The sequence below is a fragment of the Anas acuta genome, chromosome 20, assembly GCF_963932015.1.
Source record: "Anas acuta chromosome 20, bAnaAcu1.1, whole genome shotgun sequence".
In the NCBI taxonomy this organism is placed as follows: domain Eukaryota; kingdom Metazoa; phylum Chordata; class Aves; order Anseriformes; family Anatidae; genus Anas; species Anas acuta.
Genome location: NC_088998.1, coordinates 3960454 through 3981505, shown reverse-complemented (window position 1 = coordinate 3981505; position 21052 = coordinate 3960454). Strand labels below are relative to the sequence as shown.

Sequence of the window (21052 nt, the reverse complement as noted above, 5' to 3'; positions counted from 1 at the left end):
CGGCAGTGGCCGAGGAGGATGTGGCACGGGGAAGGCTCCAGCGAGCCCGGGGCACGCGGGAAGGAAGGGCATTACGCGGGAGAATATGCATGTTCACAGCTCAGAGGATTAAAGGCCCATGTTCTTATCACTGCAGAACAGAGTATTATAAATCCAGCCTTAGCATACCAAATCCCCTCGCGGCTCGGCCATTGTTTGGGAATATTAAAAAGCTCTGAGACAGAAATAATCAGTTTCCGAATGACACATTGTCAAATAAAACATTTCTCATATTATCCCTTCCTTCCCCTTTCTCTCTCCCGCTCCCTCAGTTGGATAATTTAACATGAAAAATAGATTAAAATGAGGCTGGCTTGAATGCTTCCTAAGTTTGACTTTTTTTTTTTTTCCCCAGGAAGCTCTCCCTGCGTGTGCGCGGCGCTGAAACGAGCCGCTGCTGTGCGGGGTCAGGGATGTGGGGAGCGCGTGAAACCGAGCTGCTGCTGAGCGCCAGGAGAGCTCCCTGAGGGCTGGGCAGCGCTGCTGGGCAGCTGGGCTGCTCAAGTGCCTGCTCCGTGCGAGCCCAGCTCCCAGCATGGCCCAAAGAGCCGTAAAACTGAGCCCAGGGCAGACGGGGACGTGGTCACAGCAGCCCCTGTCCCCTCCCTGCAGGAGCCCTGGGCTTGCTTGAGCCGCCCCCGTCGTTGCTAGTGATGGGCCCCGAGCCAGGAGGAACAACAAACTAATAACATCTGTGGCTTTAGGCCTTTCTGTAATTCCTCCTGAGCGGACGGATCTCTAATCTAATCGGCTGGGAGTTTTATTCGCTCAGGTCCAAACCGTTCCCCCAGGGCTGGCATGGTGCTCACCCAGCCGGGCAGGCGCGTGGCCTCGGCGCTGCTGAGGATGCTCAGAGCCGTACCCAGCTCATTGCTGGCAAAGCTGCTCCTCGTGCCTGGGCTTTCTCAGTCACCCTGGCCTTTTCCACGTGTCTGGGTTGCCCTTGTGCAGTTCTGGGGTGCGGTGCAGGGAGGAGCAGCTCTGTGCTGCAGTTGCAGGGCATGTCCCAGTGCAGGTGGTTCCCATCCTGGGGCTCCTGGGGCTTGTCTTTGGGGACCTGGGGAGGGCTTTTCCCAGTAGTCACATCAGCAAGCGCTGTTCCTAAACACTTGTATAACACAAGAGCTCTTGCTTCGCTCTAAGTACAGCTCCAAGGCAGACCTGATTTTGCTGCGTGGTTTGTTGCCTCCAGGTTTGTGGCTCTGCTGCATCCTTCTCGCTGGGGTTTGCTTTCGGAGGGTCTGTGCCATGGTTTCTCTCATGCAAACAAGGCTTCTGAGGAAGCAGCCTTGGTTTGGGGCTGCTCTGGGATGTCCGTGCAGCAGGCACTGTGCAGCCCCCGGCAGTGCACTGCTGCTTCTGATCAGGGGAGGTCGGGGGGGTCCTTGTGCAGGAGGGGCCCTTCAGGAGCTCCAGTGATCCCTGCCCTGCTCCCTGGTGTGCTTCCTGGCCGCTAAAGCGTTGCCGTTTGTGATGGCACATCAGCTAAATTGGGAGAGTCACGCTGAGCGCTGAGCAATGTCATCCCCAATCCCCCCGCCAGTCTCCCATTAGTGTCAATTAGGGAAGAGACGAGGAAGGGGAGGGGAGGGGAGCGGGCTGCTGCTGCTGCGAGACCCCGCACCAGGCTCCTGCCTGCAGTGCCAGGCTGGGGTCTCCCCTCCCTGTCCCCCCTCCCTGTCCTGTGCCCGCAGCCCTGCCCCAGGCGTGCAGGATGCCCCCAGCACCACCCTGCCCATCGCTGCCCATCACCCGTGTCCCCAGGGCTGCCTGAGCGCCGCCTCCCAGCCGGCTCCTTTCTGCCGACGCCCCTTTACAACCCATCCTCTTTATGAGTCTGAGCACGGCGCCGTGTTTTGCATCGAATGCAGAAGAAATATTTGCATGTCTTTGCTCTGCTCTTGCATGCTTTGTAAAGTTCCCAGCCGCGGCGTTCCCTCTGCCAAACAAATGCCTGCCCTGCCCTGCCTGCTACATGTCACGCCGGAAAGCCCCGACTGCTCGCACCGTGCCTGATTTACGTGCCTTGCTTTGCTTGTCTGCCACGGGATAAAAATGCCTCGGTGCTGCGCAGAGATGGAGAGGCTCAAAGCTGGCAAAGGCGCAGCTCCCAAGCAGCCAGGGGCAGAGCTGGGCCCTCCTGTGCTTCCCAGCACCGCCGCATCCATGGAGACGTTGATTTTGGGGAAGTTTGTTCTTTTAGGTGGTGGCATGTCTTTTTGTTGGTGATGTAGGTGGGAGCTGGATGAAACGAAGAGCTTGGTAGGGAAGGTCGTGGTCTGGAATAGGTGGTGGTGTGCCCGGGGGTCTGCTGCTGACCCCACAAAACCGCTGCCAAGTCACTGAATGCTTTGCCATGGGGCATGCGCTGTGGCCTGAGGGTGACTTGAGGGATGCTACCCAAGGATGGAAGAGGAAAGAGTTTAAATAACGTTGCTGTGATCGATGGGATCATGGTTGTTTTGGAGAGCCAAGGGTTTGGGTGCAGGATGTGGCCGTGAGGTGCTCCACAGAGCGGCAGCGTGAGAGGAGCCCCAGCTGGGGGGTGAGAACAACACATGGAGGCTGGCCCCTTGTGCTCCTTGCCTTCATCACTTGTGGCTGTGCAGCCCTGTCCTGGAGCTCCCAAAAGGAGGAACAGGGCTGGTACAAGCAGGAATGTTGAATGGCTTTGGGTAACCATGCCCTGAGGAGCAGCAGTTGTGCGGTGCCGGTTGTTGCACAGCCTTCTGTGCAAAACGTGGGGTCCCTGCGGAGACCTCGCTGCTCCTGCCCTGGCTGCTGGGCTGTTCTAAAGCTTCGCTCTGCTCCCGAGAGGTGGGGTGCAGGCACCTCTCTCCCCTCTCCGTGGGCAGGGCGCACAGGGTTGGTTGTGTCTGTGCCTGAGGGCACCCAGGGTCTGCACGTCCCCACCTGCACGGGGCTTGCAGAGCGCAGGTGGGCTCTGGGTTGCTGAAAGGATGCTCTGGAGATGGAAGTGGAAAAGTATTCGTGGATGCTGGTCACAGCACCTCCTCCCCACCCCTATCCACACCTTCTGACGTGTGCTCTTTGCTGTCCCACAGGGTGGGCTGATCGCGCTGCTCCTGCTGCTCCTGGTCTTCACGGTGGCCCTGTACGCCCAGCGGCGCTGGCACAAACGCCGCCGCATCCCGCAGAAGAGCGCCAGCACCGAGGCCACCCACGAGATCCACTACATCCCCTCCGTGCTGCTGGGCCCCCAGGCCCGCGAGAGCTTCCGCAACTCGCGCCTGCAGGCCCACAACTCGGTCATCGGGGTGCCCATCCGCGAGACCCCCATCCTGGATGACTACGAGGACGAGGAGGAGGAGGAGACGCCGCGGCGGGCAGAGCCCAGCACCAGGGAGGATGAATTTGGCAGCCAGGTGACACGGACGCTGGAGAGCCTGGGCCGAGGCGGGGAGGAGAAGCCCGACTATGAGAAAAAAGGTTTGTTGGTTTTTTCCCTGCTCTTTCCCTCTCCCCGTCCCCTGCCAGGGTGTCTGCCCTGTGTGGGGCCACTGAGAGAGGAGGATCCTGGGGCTGGAGGGAGGGGAATCACCTCTCTCACAGGGTTTTGTCCTAAACTTTGATCCTCGAGGTGGTTTGCAGACCTTGTCCTGAAGCTGTCTGCCATGAGAGGGGACTCCGTGCTGGCTGGTGCTGGGGAAACTGGGGACACTGTGAGCCCGCAGCTGTCCCTGGTCTCGCAGTGTGACCCTGCTGCGCCGTGCTGGAGGTTCGGGTGCTGCAGGGGCTGGCTGCTAAGAGGGGCTCAGACATGTGGCTCCCTAGGACGTGACCTGTCTCTTTTGCCCAATCCTCTCCCCAAAGCAGTCTCCCATTTCCAGTGAGAGCTGGCCCAGCACAATCAGACAGAAAGCTGACAGCTCTCATTTCAGGCTTGGGTGGCCTATCTGGTGCCGGCAGCGGCAGGGACTGCTGTGAAATCCCCTGAGGTTTGGAGGATACCTGGCTGGGGAGCAGAGGTAGCGTTTACCACCCAAGCAGGGGGATTTGCTCCTTTGCCATGGGTTTGTGCAGTACCTCAGCAGCCGTTCCTGCTCCTCCAGCAGTGCTGATGAGGTTTGCTCCTGCTCAGCCTTTGTGCCAGGCTCCTGAGCAGGACGGAAATGCTGGGACGCCTCCTGGCTTCTTGCTGGTGGTGAGTGCTGGCACGGGGGCATCAATCAGACCGATTTTTATTCTCTGAGTGGCAGAAATGCTGATCGCCTCGCTGTCGAGCAGTGCATCAATTCTAGCTGGCAAACGTGTCGGTGTGGCAGGGCCCCGCTGAGCCTCATGCTCCTCTGAGAGCCGCTGCACAAGGCTGTGTTTTCCGGGAGCAGCAAAAACATTCCTCGTGTCTCATTCTGCGAGCAGTCAGACAAACGAGCCTGGAGTCATCCACAAACAATGTGATCAGGGCTGCAGATTTGAGATGTGCGTGGAGGAGCTGGGAATGGCAGATCAGAGAAATCCCCGTGCGGGAAGAACGGCGGCGCTGAACCCGTGGGGATGTGGCAGGTCTCAGGTGTGAACTCTGCCTGCCCGTGGTGCTTAGCCTGTTACAGAGGGCATGGCAGGCACAGCTTATGTAGCATCTGAAGCCTATAAAATTATACACGTGTGGGTTCTGGCTGTTATAGTGCCTGCCTGCATGGTGCTGTGTGCGCTGTGAGGCGTGGAGCTGGGTAATGTGCCTGTTGGAGAGGTTTGGACCCCCTGGCAGCTGCAGGCGAGGTGCTACGGGTGCTTCATGCCTTACCCAAGGGGTGCTTCATGCCTTCCCCAAGGTGCTGGGGCGTGGAGGAGCTCCAGTCCCAGCTTGGGTCCCTGTGGGCAAAGCAACCCGGAGCTGGGGCAGCCAAAGGCTGGAGGTGACAGGGCAGGCAGGGCCCGGTGCCATCGGACGCGGCTGTTCCTCCTGCACGGAGAGGAGCAGCACTTTCCCCAGAGTACTCGGGCTAATGTGCCTTTGATTGCCTGCATTTTTAAAACCTGTCTCTGGGAAGCTGCATCACCCACCTCTACTTATCGACGTGTCATTAGGAGCGGTTTAATGCAGTTAACCTGCAGCAGGGCAAAATGCAGCTGGAGAAACAACGAGGCAGCGCTAATTGCTGAGCGCCTCCAGCAGAAGGATGGGCGCAGGGGTGAACGGGGCTTTCTGCTCGCAGGGTGCCACCAGGACGTGCCCCCGGGCAGCGTGGTGTTCCCATACAGGCTGAGTGGTCCCCGCTGGAGCACCCGTGCTGGCAGGGATGGGGACAGGGACCGCTGGGCTCAGCTCCTGCTCCTGCCACCCCTCACACCGCGGCGCGTGGGGCTGAGCAGCAGAGCCCCGGCGATGCATCGTGCCTGGAAGGCAGCTCCCCCAAGCGTGGCAGCTCTCGGTGGTGTCTGAGGCTGTTTCCTCCACCCACGAAATGCTCCTTACGCTCTGCTCTTTTAGGCAAGGTGATCGCAGCAGCGATGGTTGTCGCTGCTCAAACAGCCGTGGAGGGGTCCGCCTGCCGTCCTCGAGTGCTGCTCTGAGCATCCCTGTTAGCGTCCTCCTTTGTGTGCAGCTGGCTCTCACAGGCCTGCCGTGTTAATAGATGTTTCCCCGACCCTCTGCTTAGCGGGAGCGAACAAATGAAGGCCTTCATATGCTGTAACGGAGCTGCCTCTTTTATTCTTTCATATTATCTTCTTTGTTTTGCTTTTCTATAAATTATTTAGAGTTGTATGAGTGGGGAAGACAGCAGCAACTGCATTTCAGTGCTCTTCAAAACATAATAGTAAACAAGATCTAGGGCAGAATATTAAACTATCTGAGGGCTTCAGGAACGGGTAATAAAGTCGTTTTTATGCTGACTGCAAAACCCCCGAGCTGGGGCTGCGTGCCGGGCTGCTGCCCCCACCGCTACAGCCCGTGAGGCCGTCATGCTTCGTGCCTTGACGTGGGGCATGTTTGTCCCTTTCTGGTTCTGGTCACTGAAAACCGTGCTGGTTCGCCATGGGTTTCCTCCCCCATGGTCACCTTCCCCTCTCTGATGAGGCTTTGCTGAAGCAGCCGAGCTGCGGTGTGCGCTGCTTGCTCCTCTCCGCTAAAGCTGCCCAGACAGAGTCTGAATCATCGGGGATGAGGCGGTCCGGGTGCCGGATTCCTAGACCAGAAATGCAAATTCCCTGCCCTCCTGGCTGGCTTGCACGTGCTCGGGAGCTGTGGAGATGTGGGACACGTCCGAGGAGCCGCAGCTGCTGCCACCTGGCCACGAGCAGCAGATGCAGCTGGGCTTCCCCGGGGACCTGCGGGTGGGATGGAGCGGACACCGCGGACCTGCTGATCCCCAGTGGGGGATATCAGGGCTCTTCAGGCAGAATTTTATAGGTGGATTTGAGATGGATGAGTCAAGGGAATCCCAGCTGGAGTCTGATGCTGGGTCTCCCCAGTTGCCTTGCCTCCATGGCCCCGCTGCCTGGCCTGGGGCTGTTGGGTTTGGGTGCAATTACCAGGGACGGACGAGGAGCTGTGCCCGTGGACACGGGGCACATCAGCACCCCGGGGAAAAGCTCCCCTTGCCACTCCCGGCGTGTAGCATTGTGATAAGACATCAACTGGGGCTTGTCAGCGGGCTCCAAACGGTATCATCGCCGGGGCTGTCACCAAAGGCTCTTTCAAGTGTCAGTCCCCAGCATTAATTACCAGGGATGGCACACGCGATGAAGATGGAGCGCTTCGGCTCGCCCTCCACCTGCTCGTGCCGCTTGCCTTCCCCCAGGTGCTGGGCAGTGATTGATGTGCAGGTGCTGGGAGCTTTCCATCCGCTGGGATCCACGCACACCGTGCTGCGTGCCCTGGGCTGCTGGGCTCAATCACCCTCTCTACAAGGAAGTGTTTTTTGCTCCGTGCGATGCTTTTGTATTTATCAGGTCAGGCGGGAAGCACGCTGGACATCTCCACAAGGTACAGCCATGAAAAATGGGAGAGAAGTCCCTGCCCAGCCCGGCAGCTCAGGCAGCACAGGTAAACTGCTTCCCAAACCATGTGTGAGCCGAGCACGGGTGCGCTGAGCCAGATGTTCCCCGTTCCTGCCTTCTCAGGCGGCGCTGCTGAGAGGGCAGCTCCCTCATGCTGCCGGAGCACCCGAAGTGCAGCCCGGTGCAAACAACCAGGGGAGCAATGTGCTGAATAACGACATCCAGCAACGAGCGTGTCTGAGTGATAAAGTTAATGAAATTACAGGTTCTGACCTGATACCGGGCTCTGCTGCGGGTAGATAAACAGCAGGGCAAAGATGAGATGTTTATTTCTCCCCAGCCGCAGCCTATAATCTGGATGCGCCGTGCAGGGCCATTAACATTATTGCTGTTATGCAAAATCATTTTTGATTTGGGGAAGGAAAAAAAAAAAAAAGAAAGAAAGAAAGAAAAATCCCCCAACTCCCTAGAAAATGGAAAGCTGACAAAATTAGAATTGCAGCAGGAGCACAAGCTGACCCGGTGACATTGCTCAGAGCCCAGATGAATTTAGACAGAAGAGAAATCTGAGGCAGCTTAAGAAGGAAAGTACTCTTTTTTATTAATACAATAAAATGAAGTAGAGGGAGGAGGTGATAACCGGTTCTAATTAGCCAAGAGGATGCTATTGTGTCGGTATGGAAAAGCAGCCACACAGTCTCCTTGTGGTTTGGGGTTATCACTGGCAATTAGAAGATCTCGGCAGGGTTTGTGCCTTGTGGGTGTCACCTGTCCAAACCCAGTCCCCGTGCGTACGAAGCAGCCTGCAGTTAGTGGTGAAGTTGCGCGGGCCATGGTTGTGTCCTCGCTGCCTCTCTGTGCCGTGCCCCATCTCCCCAGGTGCTTCCCATCCCGTGCTCCTGAGGGTTTCTGCTCTCTCGCCTTTCCCAAGCAGATGGCCCCAAGCTCTCCAGCCCTGTGGGAATTCCCGACTCACTTTGATCTGTTAGCACACTTGGCTGTCATCTCTGCCAGCACTCTTTTATCCCTCAGTGGCAGAATTGCTTCGCTTCTGCTTCTCAAGCCCTGTTCTGAGGGGTTTGGCCCCCCCAGTCCATTGGTATGGCTGACGCTGCTGCAGGTGGGATGCGCTGGATATGTTTAGATGGAGCTGATAAACGAAGGCAGTTGAAGCCCAGCAAGCAGGTGGGGATGTCCCTAGGTGCCTGTGGGGTTGTCCGTGGGTTCCCTGGACCCTCCAAGGATTGGGAAGCCAGGAGTCGGGCACGGAGAAGAGACTGCCGAACCCAAACTCCTGCCTGGTGAAAGCGGAGCAGAAAATAGATCTCAGACTTGGAAATCAAATATCAGCAATTCCAGTCTGCAACAAAAGACCTCTCTTTATTTTCTTTCTTTCTTTCATCTTAAAAAAAAATATATCTCTCTATATAAAAAACCTTTTCAAGCAGGTCCTCGTGCTCGCCTCGGCGCAGGCTGGGTAGGGCCGCCCAGTCTAGACAGGAGGCAGGGCAGTGCCGGCGATTAACGCCGCAGGCACATCGGAGGTGTGGCTGTGCAGTCAGTATCTCCTGGGCTTTCTTCTAACCCGCTGTGTTAAGGTGGCAAATCTCTGAAGTTCCTCTCACTTAATCCGTGCCTTTCTCTGTAGTGAGAGCGAGAGGCTTTGAGCCTGCCTCGGAGTTGTTCTGGCAGCGGGAGCGAGCCTGGAGAGGTGGATCCAGCCCTGGTGCCACCGCCTGCTTTGGTGGCCACGTCCCTTCGTGTTTGCTCCTCATCTCTGACCCGGAGAAGGTCGCCACAGCAGGTGCCACAAGGGCAAAAGAAGTTACAAATGGTAGGGCAGAGGTCTAAATCCATCTGCTTCAGGTATGGGAACAACCTCACCAGGTGCTGTTATCCAGCGGGGCTGCCTGAGCTTCCCCTGGGGCTGGGACCTGGGGGGGGGGGCTGCTTTTCTACAGGGGGCTCTGCCTGAGGAGTGGGAGCAGCGGGCCAGGGAGCACAGGGAAATGGGAGAAATGGGGATGAAACAGGTCATGGTCCTGACACTTCATGGCCAAACTGCTCTTGGGTTTCTCTGTAAGGTGGAGGCGCCAAAGGAGAATAATTTTGGCAGGGTCAGGGATGCAGGACGGCAGCACAGGGGAAGGGGAGGAGGGGTCCGATGTGGGCTGAGGATGTGCTCCCCAGGCCAAGATTAGGATTTTTGAGGCTGGAGAAGGGGAAGACCAAGATACGGAGCAATAGGGCAGGTAGTTGCTCTGTGTCCTGGAGGTGCTGCTCCTAAAACAAACAGGAGAGTGCTGTAGGGGTTTGGAGGTGGATTTAGAGATGGGGACGGAGCTGGAGGCAGTGCCCCGCAGCGGGCAGGGGTAGGACATTGTCCTCCCTGGTGGAGATCCCACAGAGGTGCCCCTACCTCTGCGGTGGGGCTGGGCGCTGGGCTTTGCTCCTGCAGGCAGATGCAGGGCCCCCGGGAGGCACAGCACCAACCAGAGGCTTCCCGAGCCTGTAATAAATAAAACGATGGCTTAACGTTTGCTGGGGCTGGAAAGGAAAATGGGACAGTGCGTCAGGCCGGCGTCTGATGCATCCCGGGGCTTTATCTTCTTTTCAGGGGCCTAATGGGATCATGACCCTCTTTGTATTTGATCAGCTTTTCCCGGACCTAATCCTCAGCAGCTCCTTGTGTAATTTGCAGAGACCTTTGAAAAATGTATATTCACGCAGCCCGTGTGGCCGTGGTGCAGAGGGCTGCCTGCAATCCTCCGCTTCCACACCGCAAACACAGCCAACCAACTGCGAGATCTATTTTTTTTTTATTTTTAAATCAAAATAAACAAGACCCAACAGGGCAGGAAATGGATCCTGATTCAGGGAAGCATTTAAGCACACACTTAGCTAGTGCCTGTAGTTATCAGAGCAATTAAGGCTGTCTCAAAGTGCCATGTGCTTAATTCCCACTGATTGGAGAGCATTGCTGAAATGGAGAGACTGGGGGCCCGGCTGCAGAGGTGGGACCGGGTGTGCCATGGGGCCCTTTGGTTTTAGGGCGATGCCATCCCTCTAGCACCCAGGGAAGGCTTTAACATCTCACAGACTGCCCAGGGCTGCTCCTGGAGCCCAGCAAACATCGTTGTAGAGAAAGGGGTCCTAGGGCAGATTCCCGATGTGGCAGCTTTGTCGTTGTTTGTCTTCCCCTCCCTTCGCTGTACCCCACTCGCTGATTTTATGAGGCAGAGGAGGGAAGAAGCAGAAGGAAAATCGGCTTCTGACGATGCCGTAGAGAACGGAAAACAAAACGGGGTGTTTTAGTTTGCCAGCATTTCGCTGAGCATCCCCAAGGGTTTGTTGCTTCGTGACACCCTGCTGGCGTCTCGGGGCTTTGTGGCAGCCCGAGCCTGCAGCCAGGCAGGTGGCTCGGTGCAAAGGGAAGAACCCGCTGTGATCCCCTGTCATGGCCAAAGCTCGGTGACTTGGGTTCCCCGAGGGCAGCAGCTCTTTTAGCTTTGGGTTTTGTAGGCTTTGTGGGACCGTCTCAGCCCCTCAGCGCCTGCTGAAGCTGTCGTGGCAGTTTTGCGTGCAGGAGCCCTGAATTCCCTGGGTGTCCAAAGTGCTTTTCATCCAGGCAAAATCACCAGCTCAGAGAAGATGAGCTGTGAAGTTTTGGCTGTCCAAGGAAAACAAGCCATCAGGAGCTATATTTATATGGGTGCCAGGCCCGCGTTGTTCCTCGCTGGGTGCGTGCCGATGAATGTTTGATAACGTGCTGCATTATTAACGGCACGGCGGGGCTGTGGGCCAGCCGCTGACCAGGATTAGCTTGGAGAAGTTTTTTTTGCCTGATGCAAGTTCTGAAAAGTCCGTGTGGTGGCTGCTTATTCTCCTCGGAAGACCCTGTGGGATCTGGAGTGTCCTCCCCTCCGGGGTTTTCCATGCTGGGACTGCTTCGTGGTGCATTGCACCGTGCAGTGCAGTGGAGCTGGGAGGGCTGGAGCTGTTTTCCCATCCATGACACAGTGTCAGCATGGAAAAAACCTGCCTTTGGCTCCTGAAGCCAGAGTGAATGTGGAGAGGGAGCATGGAGGCTGCAAGGAGGGAGAAAAACGTGCGACGTTCCCATTTCTGATGGGAGCAGATAGGTGCTGGTGAGCTTTGGGCAGCCCCCGGGGCTGCATCACCGGGTTCGTGTCACTGCCTGGGAGCACGGGGATCGCTTAGCCCCGGGTGCTGGGCACGTGGCACTTGGTGCTTTGTCACCCTGGGCTCTGTTGGGGTGCCCTCTCCCTTCAGGTCGTGTTGTACCTGGCCCCGCCACCCTGCTCCTTCATGTTTCCAGCCTGTCCCCGAGAAGATGGATCGGGGCCGGGCTCCTCCGCAGCCCTGGGGTCTGCCGGCACCTCGCAGCCCCATCCATCACACGGCAGCGACCCCCCTGCAGGGCTGGCGGGACAGGGAGCTCGTTAACAAGGCTTCAAATCACCGCTCGCTGAAGGCCCCGGTGAGTTACGGCCTTGGTCCTGCTGAGCTCAGCCTGGTGCCGGTGTTTCCGAAGGGTTTTTACTTCCCATAGCCTGGGCTTTGAGGCGAGCAGGTGCTGCCACATCCAGCTTCGTCCTCCCGCTGGGTTTCCTCGGCCACCTAGGGTTGAGGCTTCCTCCTGCCCTCGGTGGGCTCGCAGCGGGGCTCCCCGGGGTGGTTTTACTCCAATTTGGGGAATGTGGGATGAGGAAAGCTGGAGGTCAGCGCTGCTCGGAGCCAGGAGCTCTCCTCCCTGCCACGCAACATTACCCTGGGCTGCTTCGTGTGCCCATTAGCACCGAACGGGGAAGTTTCCTCCAGAGTGTTTTTATTTAAGTTTTCAATTATTTTATAACTTGAGGAGTGTTGGCTGCTGCCGAGGGTCTGCCCATCTTCTCTGCTCTCTTCTTGCTGCCTAAGCTAAAAAGTTATGGTGCCTCATAAAATAAAAGGTGGGAGTGGAGGGGGGGAAGCTGAGTCTCGGGTGGCCTGGACCTTCTCGGTGCTGGGCTGGAAGGAAATGGGGCAGGCTTAGTGGGGCAGCATCCCCCTGCCAGGGGCTTTTCCTTGCTGCAGTCCCCATCAGGAGGAGAAATGGGTGAAGGGGATAAATGCCTTGGAAATGTCAGGGGGGGGCTGTGCCACAAACACGGCCACCCCCTAGGAAGAAGCTCAGAGCTGGGCTGTTGGGCTGTGGCTGGCGGGCGTTTGATCTCTAGCAATGTGTTTATAATTACGCCGCGTTGTCTTAATTACCAAAATGGGACGCCAGGAGCGTGGCAAGGGGAAGGGAAAGGTGGCAGGAAGCACGGCGGGGAAAGCGAGGGGTGACCAATAACTCCCAGCTGCCGGCGGTGGGGCCGCGGCTGTGGTCGGCGCTGGGAGCGGCGCTATTAATACAATGCTTATTCATTTTGTGCCGTAAAAAAAAAAAAAAAAAGGAAGTGCTTTGCAATTACCCAATTCCAAATGAAATTAACATTCCGTGGCATTTTCCAGTAAACGGTTAGTTTGCACACATGAGTGGAGGCAATTAGCTGGGAAGTGATTGAGCGCCGTGACTGGAGAGAGGATGAGGATGGGTCGGGGCACGGGGCGGGCGCTGCCGGGGGCTCCGGAGCCCCAACCCTGCGGGCTGGGTGCTCGGCACCCCGAGGGGCTGCTGAGCTTCCCAGAGCAAGGGCAGAGGCTGCAGGTGTTTGCTCCTGCAGGTGTTTGCCCCAGCTCTGTGTAGGTGTGAGGACTGGCAAAGCTTTGCATGGGAGCAAAAAGAGGGGCGAAGCGAAGAGCTGGGTTTTATTGATCCGGATTAACGCTCTTTCCCTCCCGGGCTTTGCTTTGTGATCTCTCTCTGCTCCGGCAGCCTGGGTTGAGCCGAGCTGCTCTGATCCACAGCAGACTTAGGGCCATGCCAGCCAAATGGCTCTGCATCAGCGTGGAAAAAAAGGGGCTCTGTCTCTTTGTGGTGGGCTAAAAGCGAGAAGGAAGGCGATGAAATGCGAGGGCTCTCCCAGAATTTATTTAGTGCGGGTGCTTTGGCTGAGCTCGTGCCCAAGGACAGCTGACGGTGTGCTCGTGGCTGTGTGCAGTGCCTCTTGGCGTGACCCCTGGAGGACATCACAGAACCCCCCGTGCTCTGCACGCTTGGGCAGCACCAGCGGGGTCTTCTCAGTGGCCACATTGACCTTCCTGAGCTTTAGACTATGTTGCTTGAAGGACTTTTAAAGCAAATAGTGATGCTGGCAACATCCAACCAAAGATGGTCTGTCTCAGATGGGTTTACACCCGAGGCTTGACTTTCTTTGCTACTCAGGAAGAAAATCTTTGATTTTTTTCTTAACATCGAGGCATTTTTAAAGTCAGCCTCTGTGGCCTGGATTCTGCAGCACCTCGGAGTGACCCCGGCCGGCTTTGGGCACTGCGGGGTGCCCAGAGGAGCATCTCCTCAAGAAAAACCTCCAGATGTCCATAAGGGTCACAGCTCTCTGTCGGGTAAATGCTGAGTCCAAGCCAGACCTCAGGGGGCTGTGGGGTCCGTGGCACCCTCCGAACCTGTCCCCTCGGTGGGATCACAGCCCCCGCGGCTCCGTGAGCTGCGTCCCCGCCGTGCCGCACGCCTCTGCCGGCGTCCCCCTTCCCCGAGCCGTGTTAGAAGCCAGCGGAGACTTTTTCGGGTTTGTCGGACTGCTGAAAACCTGCGATGCTATCAGGACTTCTTCCTGCCTCGTGCCAGATAAGGGCAGCGCTGGCTCCGAGCCCAGAGCCGAGTTGGTGGGGAGCGGGGCAGGGAACCATCATCTGCCGAGTGTGTGAAGGAGGAAAGTGCGTTTGTTCGGCTTCCCTCAAATTAGACATCGGGAATGAAACTTTCAGCTCCTGCTGCCGCCCCACCCCCCCGCCGATTTGCAATTCCAATCAGGTCTTTACGTATAAAAATCTATTTTTGTAGCAAGAGATTTATTAACGTCTAAAATAGTCTATTAATGTATATTAATGCCTACGTAAAGAAATGTATACATCTGCTATTTTAGAGCCCAGCCAAAAAGGGAAGGGAGGGAAAAGAAGGAGGAAGCTGAGATGGGATACCAGCCTGCTTCCAAAATGCTCCCGGGGTTCCCATGGCCCTGTGCTGCTCAACCTGAAAACCCCTGTGAGTGAAAGAGCTTCCCGAAGAGGTTGAGAGCCTCGCTCTGCCATCGCAGGGGTGGCCTGGAGATGTATGCTTTGCAGGAGGTGCTCAGGGCCCTGATTTGTACCTGGTTGTTGGTGCTTTGCTTTGATTTAGAGACACACAGGTGTATATACATAATTTGTATATATACATAAAGTTTATAAATATGTGCAAACGTATATATAAAAATAAATACCTGCTTATATAAATATTTTTTATATTATATATATGTATTTTGGATTTTATATATATATAATTTGGGTTATTTATACAGCTGCTGAGCTGGCTGTGTACTCTCCTAGTCCTGCTTGGACCTTGTGTGGCTGCACATGGGGGGACAGCAGGGGACCGATGGGGACGGGGGCACTTGCCCAAGGCAGGAGGTGGCAGAGCTGAGTGGTGGCTGGCTAAAGAGCAGGCCTGGTAGTTTTTAATGTTTCCTAGGTCTTTGGATTCACTGTACTCAGTTGCAGGACATTGCTCTCCAGCTGTGCTGGTGTCCCAGTAAGGGTAAAATGGTCATACAAATCTCTCCTACCTTTATCACGTAGCCTTTGTCATAATTATCTAATTTTATGCTAGCGAAGCTCTCCGCTTTGTGGAGCTTAGTACCTTTAGTGTGGCAGTGTTGGAAATCAGCCCACATCCCAGTTGTAGAACAAACACTGCTGCTTATTTCATGCTTCGGAAGACAACAAACACCCATTATTTAGAGCTGGTGAGCAGGGAGGGCTCCCAGCACGTGGAAACCTCCAGCATTGTGACAGTCGTGCTCATCCCAAGCAGGATGGGAAAGTCGATTTCTTAAAATACTTTGTAAAATAGAAATCTCCAAAATGCCCCTCCAGTAACATCAAAATAAGCTTATGGAAAGTCAGGGGGTTGATTTAGAGGGAACAATTACACTGGTATTAAACCACTGAACGTAGCTGATGCTTACAGAGCGCGTTTCGGCTGTAGTGGTACGTGAGGCTGTCAGAGCACCAGTGGCTGACAGGAGAGCACCCTCCTCTGTGCTCTGAAGGTGAATTGGTCAAAAAATGCTGGAAGCAGTCGGTGAGAGGGAAGGAGCTGCTCTCACGAGGAGCTGGCCTCTTGAGATGCGGAGGCAGCAGCGTGCGCGTGGTCACGGGGCCAGCAGAAAGGAATGCAAAAGTCAAAGTAAATGAGGAGCTAAAACCCCTCCAACCTTGACTTCTAATTGCATCCAAACTTTTGCAGTTAATCCTTAATTTAGTTTGACGTCTTCTCGTGAAGCATTTCGATCCCGGCGCAGCGGCGTGTTCAGCTGAGCAGCGCTCGAGCTGCTCGCCAGGCTTCTCGCTGCTGCCTCCCCTCCGAACCTGGGAGCATCTTAACCACCAGGAGATCGATATGCGACCCTTGGACACTCCGAAATCAAAGAGAGCAACGTGAAAACCAGGTGCTTACAAACCCAGATATTTTTAAATACTTTTTGCTCAATACCTAGCGTGGGAGGCTCCGCTACACGCAGGCGTTGCCTTCCCTGTTCTCTCTGAGGGTGCAGGTGGTGCGTGAGGGCAGGGATGCTCATGGCTCCGGGGACCTGAACTTTGAAGCCAAGCACCAAGGACTGGGACGCTCAGTGAAGCTGTTCCCTTTGTGGACTCCTGAGCCTCGCTGCTGTGTCTGAACGTGCTGCACGCTGGGCTGTGGGGCTGTGCAGCTCTCCAGCATCTCACCAAGGCGCTGAGTTTGGAGAGAAGCTGCCAGTCCTCATCCTTCCCCACTGTAGGCACTGAGTGTACCCAGGGGCTCTGTGGCTGCAGGAGCTTAGGCTGAGGGCATTTCTCCAGCAAGCATCCTCTGAGGATGTGCAGAGACATTAAAACATCCCAACAGCAAGGCTGAGGGCTTCTTTCTGGAGGTAAGGGGCTGGTTTGGGTCTCTCTCCCCCAAACAACCCCCAAAGCCCAGGCGCAGCTCTCCTCGCTGCAGTGGGAGTCCCACGGAGGCTGGAACAAACGCTGCTGCTTCCCATCCCGGTCGTGGTGTATTTTTACCCAAACTCCGCTCACACTGTTCCGCTGATGACTTTTTGGGTTTTGTAATTTTTAAGCCAAAGAACATATTTTCTCACTGCAATTTGTGCCAGAAAATAAAAAAAAAGAAAGGAAAAAGAAAGAAAGAAAGGCTATTGAGCTGAATTGTTTTGTGGGAGATGTGCAAACGAATAGGGGAGCCATAAGGAGAACAAATCCCTTTCAGAATAGCGTACGGGGGTGGACAGGAGGGAGGTGTGCGATGTGTGATGTGCTCTACAAAGGTACGGCGACCTTCAGCTGTGTCCTTAGCTCGCTGGTGGAGGTGGAAGCTGATTTTGCGGAGGCTGAGGAACCCGGCGTTTCCTCTGCTTCGGCTGGGTGCTGGGCTGCCTCCGTGCTGCCAGAGGCGTTGTTGGGATGCGATGAGACCGAGATGGTGGCGGTGCTGTGCCAAGCCCCGGGGCGGTTCTCACCACCCCTGCGGGGCTTCGAAAACTCCCGAAGTGGTGACGAGGTGTGAGCTACATCCCGGTGAATCCAGCTCCTTCCCCTTGGGAGCTGGGGGCAGGAGAGGAGGCAAGTGGTGGGCTCTGCCCGGTGGTCCTGGTGCGTCCAGAGCCAAGCACGTGTGGCTGCGAGGTCTCCGTCCACCCGTGGCAGTGTGTGCGTGTCGGTGGGGGGAAAGCCGGGGGAAACCCGTGCCTCCCGTTGCTGTGCCACTTTACGCACAGCTACCTTTCCGTTGTCAGTGGGGGTTTCCTTCTGGTTCTGCCCCACCGGCCACATCAAATTCCTTTTGCTGAGATCACGTTGGCATGGGGATTTTCACATTTTCCTGCATTGCTCCAAACCCCAGAGCTCAGGAGTGGAAAGGCCATGGATGTGCCAGCGCACACGGGTTGAGTGGTCAGACCCTTGGGTTTCCTCTCTCTCCTTCCTGGAGTTAGACTAAATACCCGTAGCATTGCAAAGAGCTGGTGGCTGCTCTGGCTGTCTCCCTATGAAGACGATACCCGTTCCCTGCTCCCTTCCCCTGCTACCCACAGATGAGCACAGGAGCCTCGGGATGGCTGCGGACAGAGGTGCAGAGCGCAGTGGCCAGGTGGGGAGCAGTCACCCCGTGGCTCCTCTCAGCCGAACAGGGAACATGCAGGAGCTGCGACCTCGCCATGGTTCCTCGTGAGCTGCAAGCACATCTCCACCTTCTCCTTCCTGCATCCTGCAGGCACCACGCTGGGGGCTGAGCCGTGCCTGCTGCCGGCCACCACTCCCGCAGCATCCATCCCTGTGCTGGGACACGTGCTGTGCTGTCTGGAATAGCACAGAGGAGGGCACGAGGTGCTCTTTTGGGACCTTTCCCTGCTTTTTAGTTCCCCCAGGGTGATGTCTGAAGGGAGATCCAATACAGCAGGGTCCGTGGTGCTTGCTGTTTGGAAGCTCTCCTCTCAAGGGGCTTTGGGGGGCTCTGAGGTGTGGTGCCTGGGGGACCTGATGTCACATAATCGGGAGATGCAGCGTGGCTGCTCCCTGAGGCCAACATCTCTCTGGAGCTTTCCTGAAATGCTTCCACCTTCAGTGCTCACCAGGCAGCGAGTCTGATCCTCGCCCTGTGTGGCAGCACCGGGCTGATGGCTTCATGCAGAAGCTCTCTGAGCCCTCCTGGTTTGCCTGCGCAGACGAGGAGCAGCAGCCGGGTGGCTCCTCTCCATCCCCTTGCGACAGCCTTGGCAAATTTGCAGCACCTCTGTGGGCATGCGGGTATAGAGAAACCCCCTGGGGTGCCACAAAGCTTCAATCCCTCGGGACAGACACAGGTACCTGGGGGCTGCAGGGCCCCTGCTGTCCGGAGGAGCTGTGAAGTTGGAAGCCCTCTCCTGGAGCTGGCACGCTTTGTCCTCTGCTCCCTGCCTCCCCCTGCCCTCCTTGGCAGTGCGGGCAGGATGCTCTGCGTGCTTGGGGCTCTGCATGGCCACTTTTGGAGCCTTCTGTGCCTCCTCGTGTGAGCCAAATCCTCGTCGAGGATTACAAACGCCCTGTCCTGCCCGGCCACCTCCTCACTGCGCACTAACACGGGCTCCCCACGAGCTGCAGGGGGGATCGGAGACCACGGCACAGGGCAGCCACGCACCCCGAGCTCCTCCTGGTCCAGCACAGCTGTGCTGGGGCTGCGATAGGTCTGGGCATCACCTGGGGAGCTCCAAAATGCCAGGGCTGATCCCCAGGTGGGCAGGACGTGGGTGGCCTGCACCAGCCCCCATGGGTGCTCTGCAGGCTGGGTGAGCTTCTTGAGCCAACCCGAGACTCCAGGAGCCTTCCGATAGGGACAGAGCCAGACGTGGTGTTCTACTGATGTTTTTTTTTTGGGGGGCTGACGGAGGCTGGGCTGTTTGTTAAACCTGAGTGACCTCTGTGACCTTCTGGAGGACAGAACTTTTGATTCTGAATTTCATCTTTGCCATTTGCAAGCATTTTTGTTTTCTACCTGCTGTGGAGGGCTTGGCAGGGCGGTTCTGCTTTTTTTAGGGGTTTTGTTATTTTTTTTTTAAAGGTATTTCTGGGTGCTGGGGGGTGAGAACTGGGAGAGCAGTTGCATAAATATCAGCCAGCCTGCCGTGGTGTATCGAAGCAAAGTCTTTTCTGGGCTTGAGCAGTGTAAATGGAGAACCCAAAAGCTGCTAAGCCTGGGGTTGGGGTGCGGGCTCCGTGTGGCTGCCGGTGGGGTCCTTCCTGCTTTAAACCCTTGGGACAGGGCTTCCGAGTGCAGGAGGGAGCAAGGAATGATCAAGAGAGCTGTAAAGCAACATGAAAAAAAAAAAAAGTAGTTTCTGTAAACTCCTCCTTTGCTTGTTTCTGTGTTTTTGGGAAGGGTTGGGAGGTGCTCTCTGGGTGACCTGGCAGGCTGGTGTCCCGTGCTGCCCCAAGGGGCTGAGGCTCCCCGAGGAAAGGGCTGTGCCGCTGGGGCTGGGGGCACTGGGGCACCTTCTAACCATGGTCTCTTTGCTGGTGTTGCAGCTCCCGAGGTGACGCAGGAGACGGTGGAGTCCCTGATGCAGAAGTTCAAGGAGAGCTTCCGCACCAACACGCCCATCGAGATCGGTCAGCTCCAGCCCGCGCTGCGCAGCACCTCCGTGGGGAGACGCAAACGCCGGAGCCGGCCCCGAGGTAGGCTGCTGCTGGCGGTGTGCCACGTCCCGGCAGCTTGGCCCAGGGGAAAAGGCACGAGGGAGCAAGGGGCTTGGCCCAGAGGGACCCCTGGAGCTCCTCAGTGGTGGGGTGAGGAGGGAACCCCCCCGCAGCATCCTCTGCATGGGCTGGTGGAGGTGGGTGGGAGCGGTGCCACCCCGTGTCCTCCCCAGGGATGCGTCTGGGTCGGGTGTGAGGCTGCTCCCTGCCCAGCCGCCCTGCCTAGACAAGGTTTTGTGGGATCTAAATGCCATTTCGTGGCAAGGCTTTAGCTGCAGAAATGGCTGATGCTCATTTTGGATGTAGCTGGCATCCTTGGGACCTCTCCTCACCGCGCTCTGCCGGTGCTCGCAGTATTTTGGTTAGTTTGCACTTATTTTAGGGGTCACGCAGAGGGCGGGAGCAGCGTTTTAGGGCACTGCAAAGCGTGCTGGGGTGCCGCCGGGCTTGGTGTAGCTTTGGCAACCAGGCTGGAGCGAAAGGAGAAGGTGGGCTGGCACAGCCCCGGAGCAGGATTTGGCCCCACGGCTAGGCAGGAGGGGGCCTGGCCGTGTCTGCCCAGCACGCTGTGGGGAGCTAGGGAGGAAATACTTTGCTTTCTGTTTACTCTTGGTTTTGTTTTTCATTTATTTATGAGTCTGAAATGTGATCTTTTATTCTGGATACATTTTCCTGCAATACAGGCCTGGAGAGAGCTTTTTTTTTTTTTTTTTTCAGCTCTGCCCATAAATTATTCACTTAGTGTGAAGAAAATGTTCTGACTCTTTAACTGGTTTAAATTATTTGGTTTGTTTTCTAGTAGTTATTCAAACCCATATATCTGCATTTTAGCATATACAGGGAGGAGGAGGGGGGCATGTTTTAGGGTCCAAAGTGACTGTCTGCTGAAATTACCCTGATTTTTTTTTTTTAATTTATTTATTATTATTATTTTATTTCCCCTTTAAAGCACACGTAGGCAAGAGGCTTTCTGGTCGTTAGTGGGGCACGTCGATTCGTCCTCCCTGAGCTGGGAGGATGCACGATGGACACTGCTGCAGCCAGCCCCCAGCCGAGGTGCTGAGCCCCCATCCCTGGGGTGCCGCCTGCCCCAGCTCCCTGCTGCTGCTCGCTGCCTCCCACCAAACCCTCTGCACCCACCCAAGGGTGCCCCAGGGCAGGCTGAGGTCTTCTGAGCATCCTCCAGAAGATCTCCCGGGCAGGAGGAGGTCTCCTGCACACCCCCAGGAGCATGTTTGGCCAGCTACATGCTGTGAAAGGGATTTTTTTTTTGCCTTGGGGCAAAAAAAAGCAGGGAGCTACAGCAGGGAGCGGGGACCCCTGGGAGGCAGAGCACGCCCAGCTGCATGGCCACAAATCTCCCTGCCCTGCCCCTTGCTGAGCTTTGCTCTCTCAAAAGCGTCTGTTCCCTCGGGGGCTGTGTGCCGGGGTGCCCTTTCAGCAGCAGGTTTTTGGGGTGAGCATGGTGCCTGCACCCCGAGCTTTCTGTGCCGGTGGCTCCGTGGGGCTCTGCTCCTCCCTGAAGCGCTCACGCTGGTGGTTGTGTGCATGCACCCTTGGACATGGTGGGAAGCTCTAGGGCATACCAGACCCCGTACACTTTAAGGGGAGATTTATGGGAGTCCTCCCTGACAAAATTTCAAAGATTTAATCACCAGAAACCACC

General features: G+C 56.4%; 1 protein-coding gene across 14 annotated transcripts in view; it reads left to right on the top strand.

The window, feature by feature from the left end:
* The window catches only part of ASTN2 (astrotactin 2), a 324948-nt gene that overhangs the window by 83831 nt on the left and 220065 nt on the right, over nt 1-21052 (top strand). For all 14 annotated transcript variants that reach the window (XR_011089090.1, XM_068656627.1, XM_068656614.1 and 11 more), the window contains 2 exons: nt 3105-3489; nt 19216-19365. Coding sequence is in view for 13 of the 14 variants with exons in the window: in XM_068656627.1 (XP_068512728.1) it covers nt 3105-3489; nt 19216-19365 (535 nt within the window). In the remaining variant the exon portion in view is untranslated. The remainder of the gene's footprint in view (nt 1-3104; nt 3490-19215; nt 19366-21052) is intronic.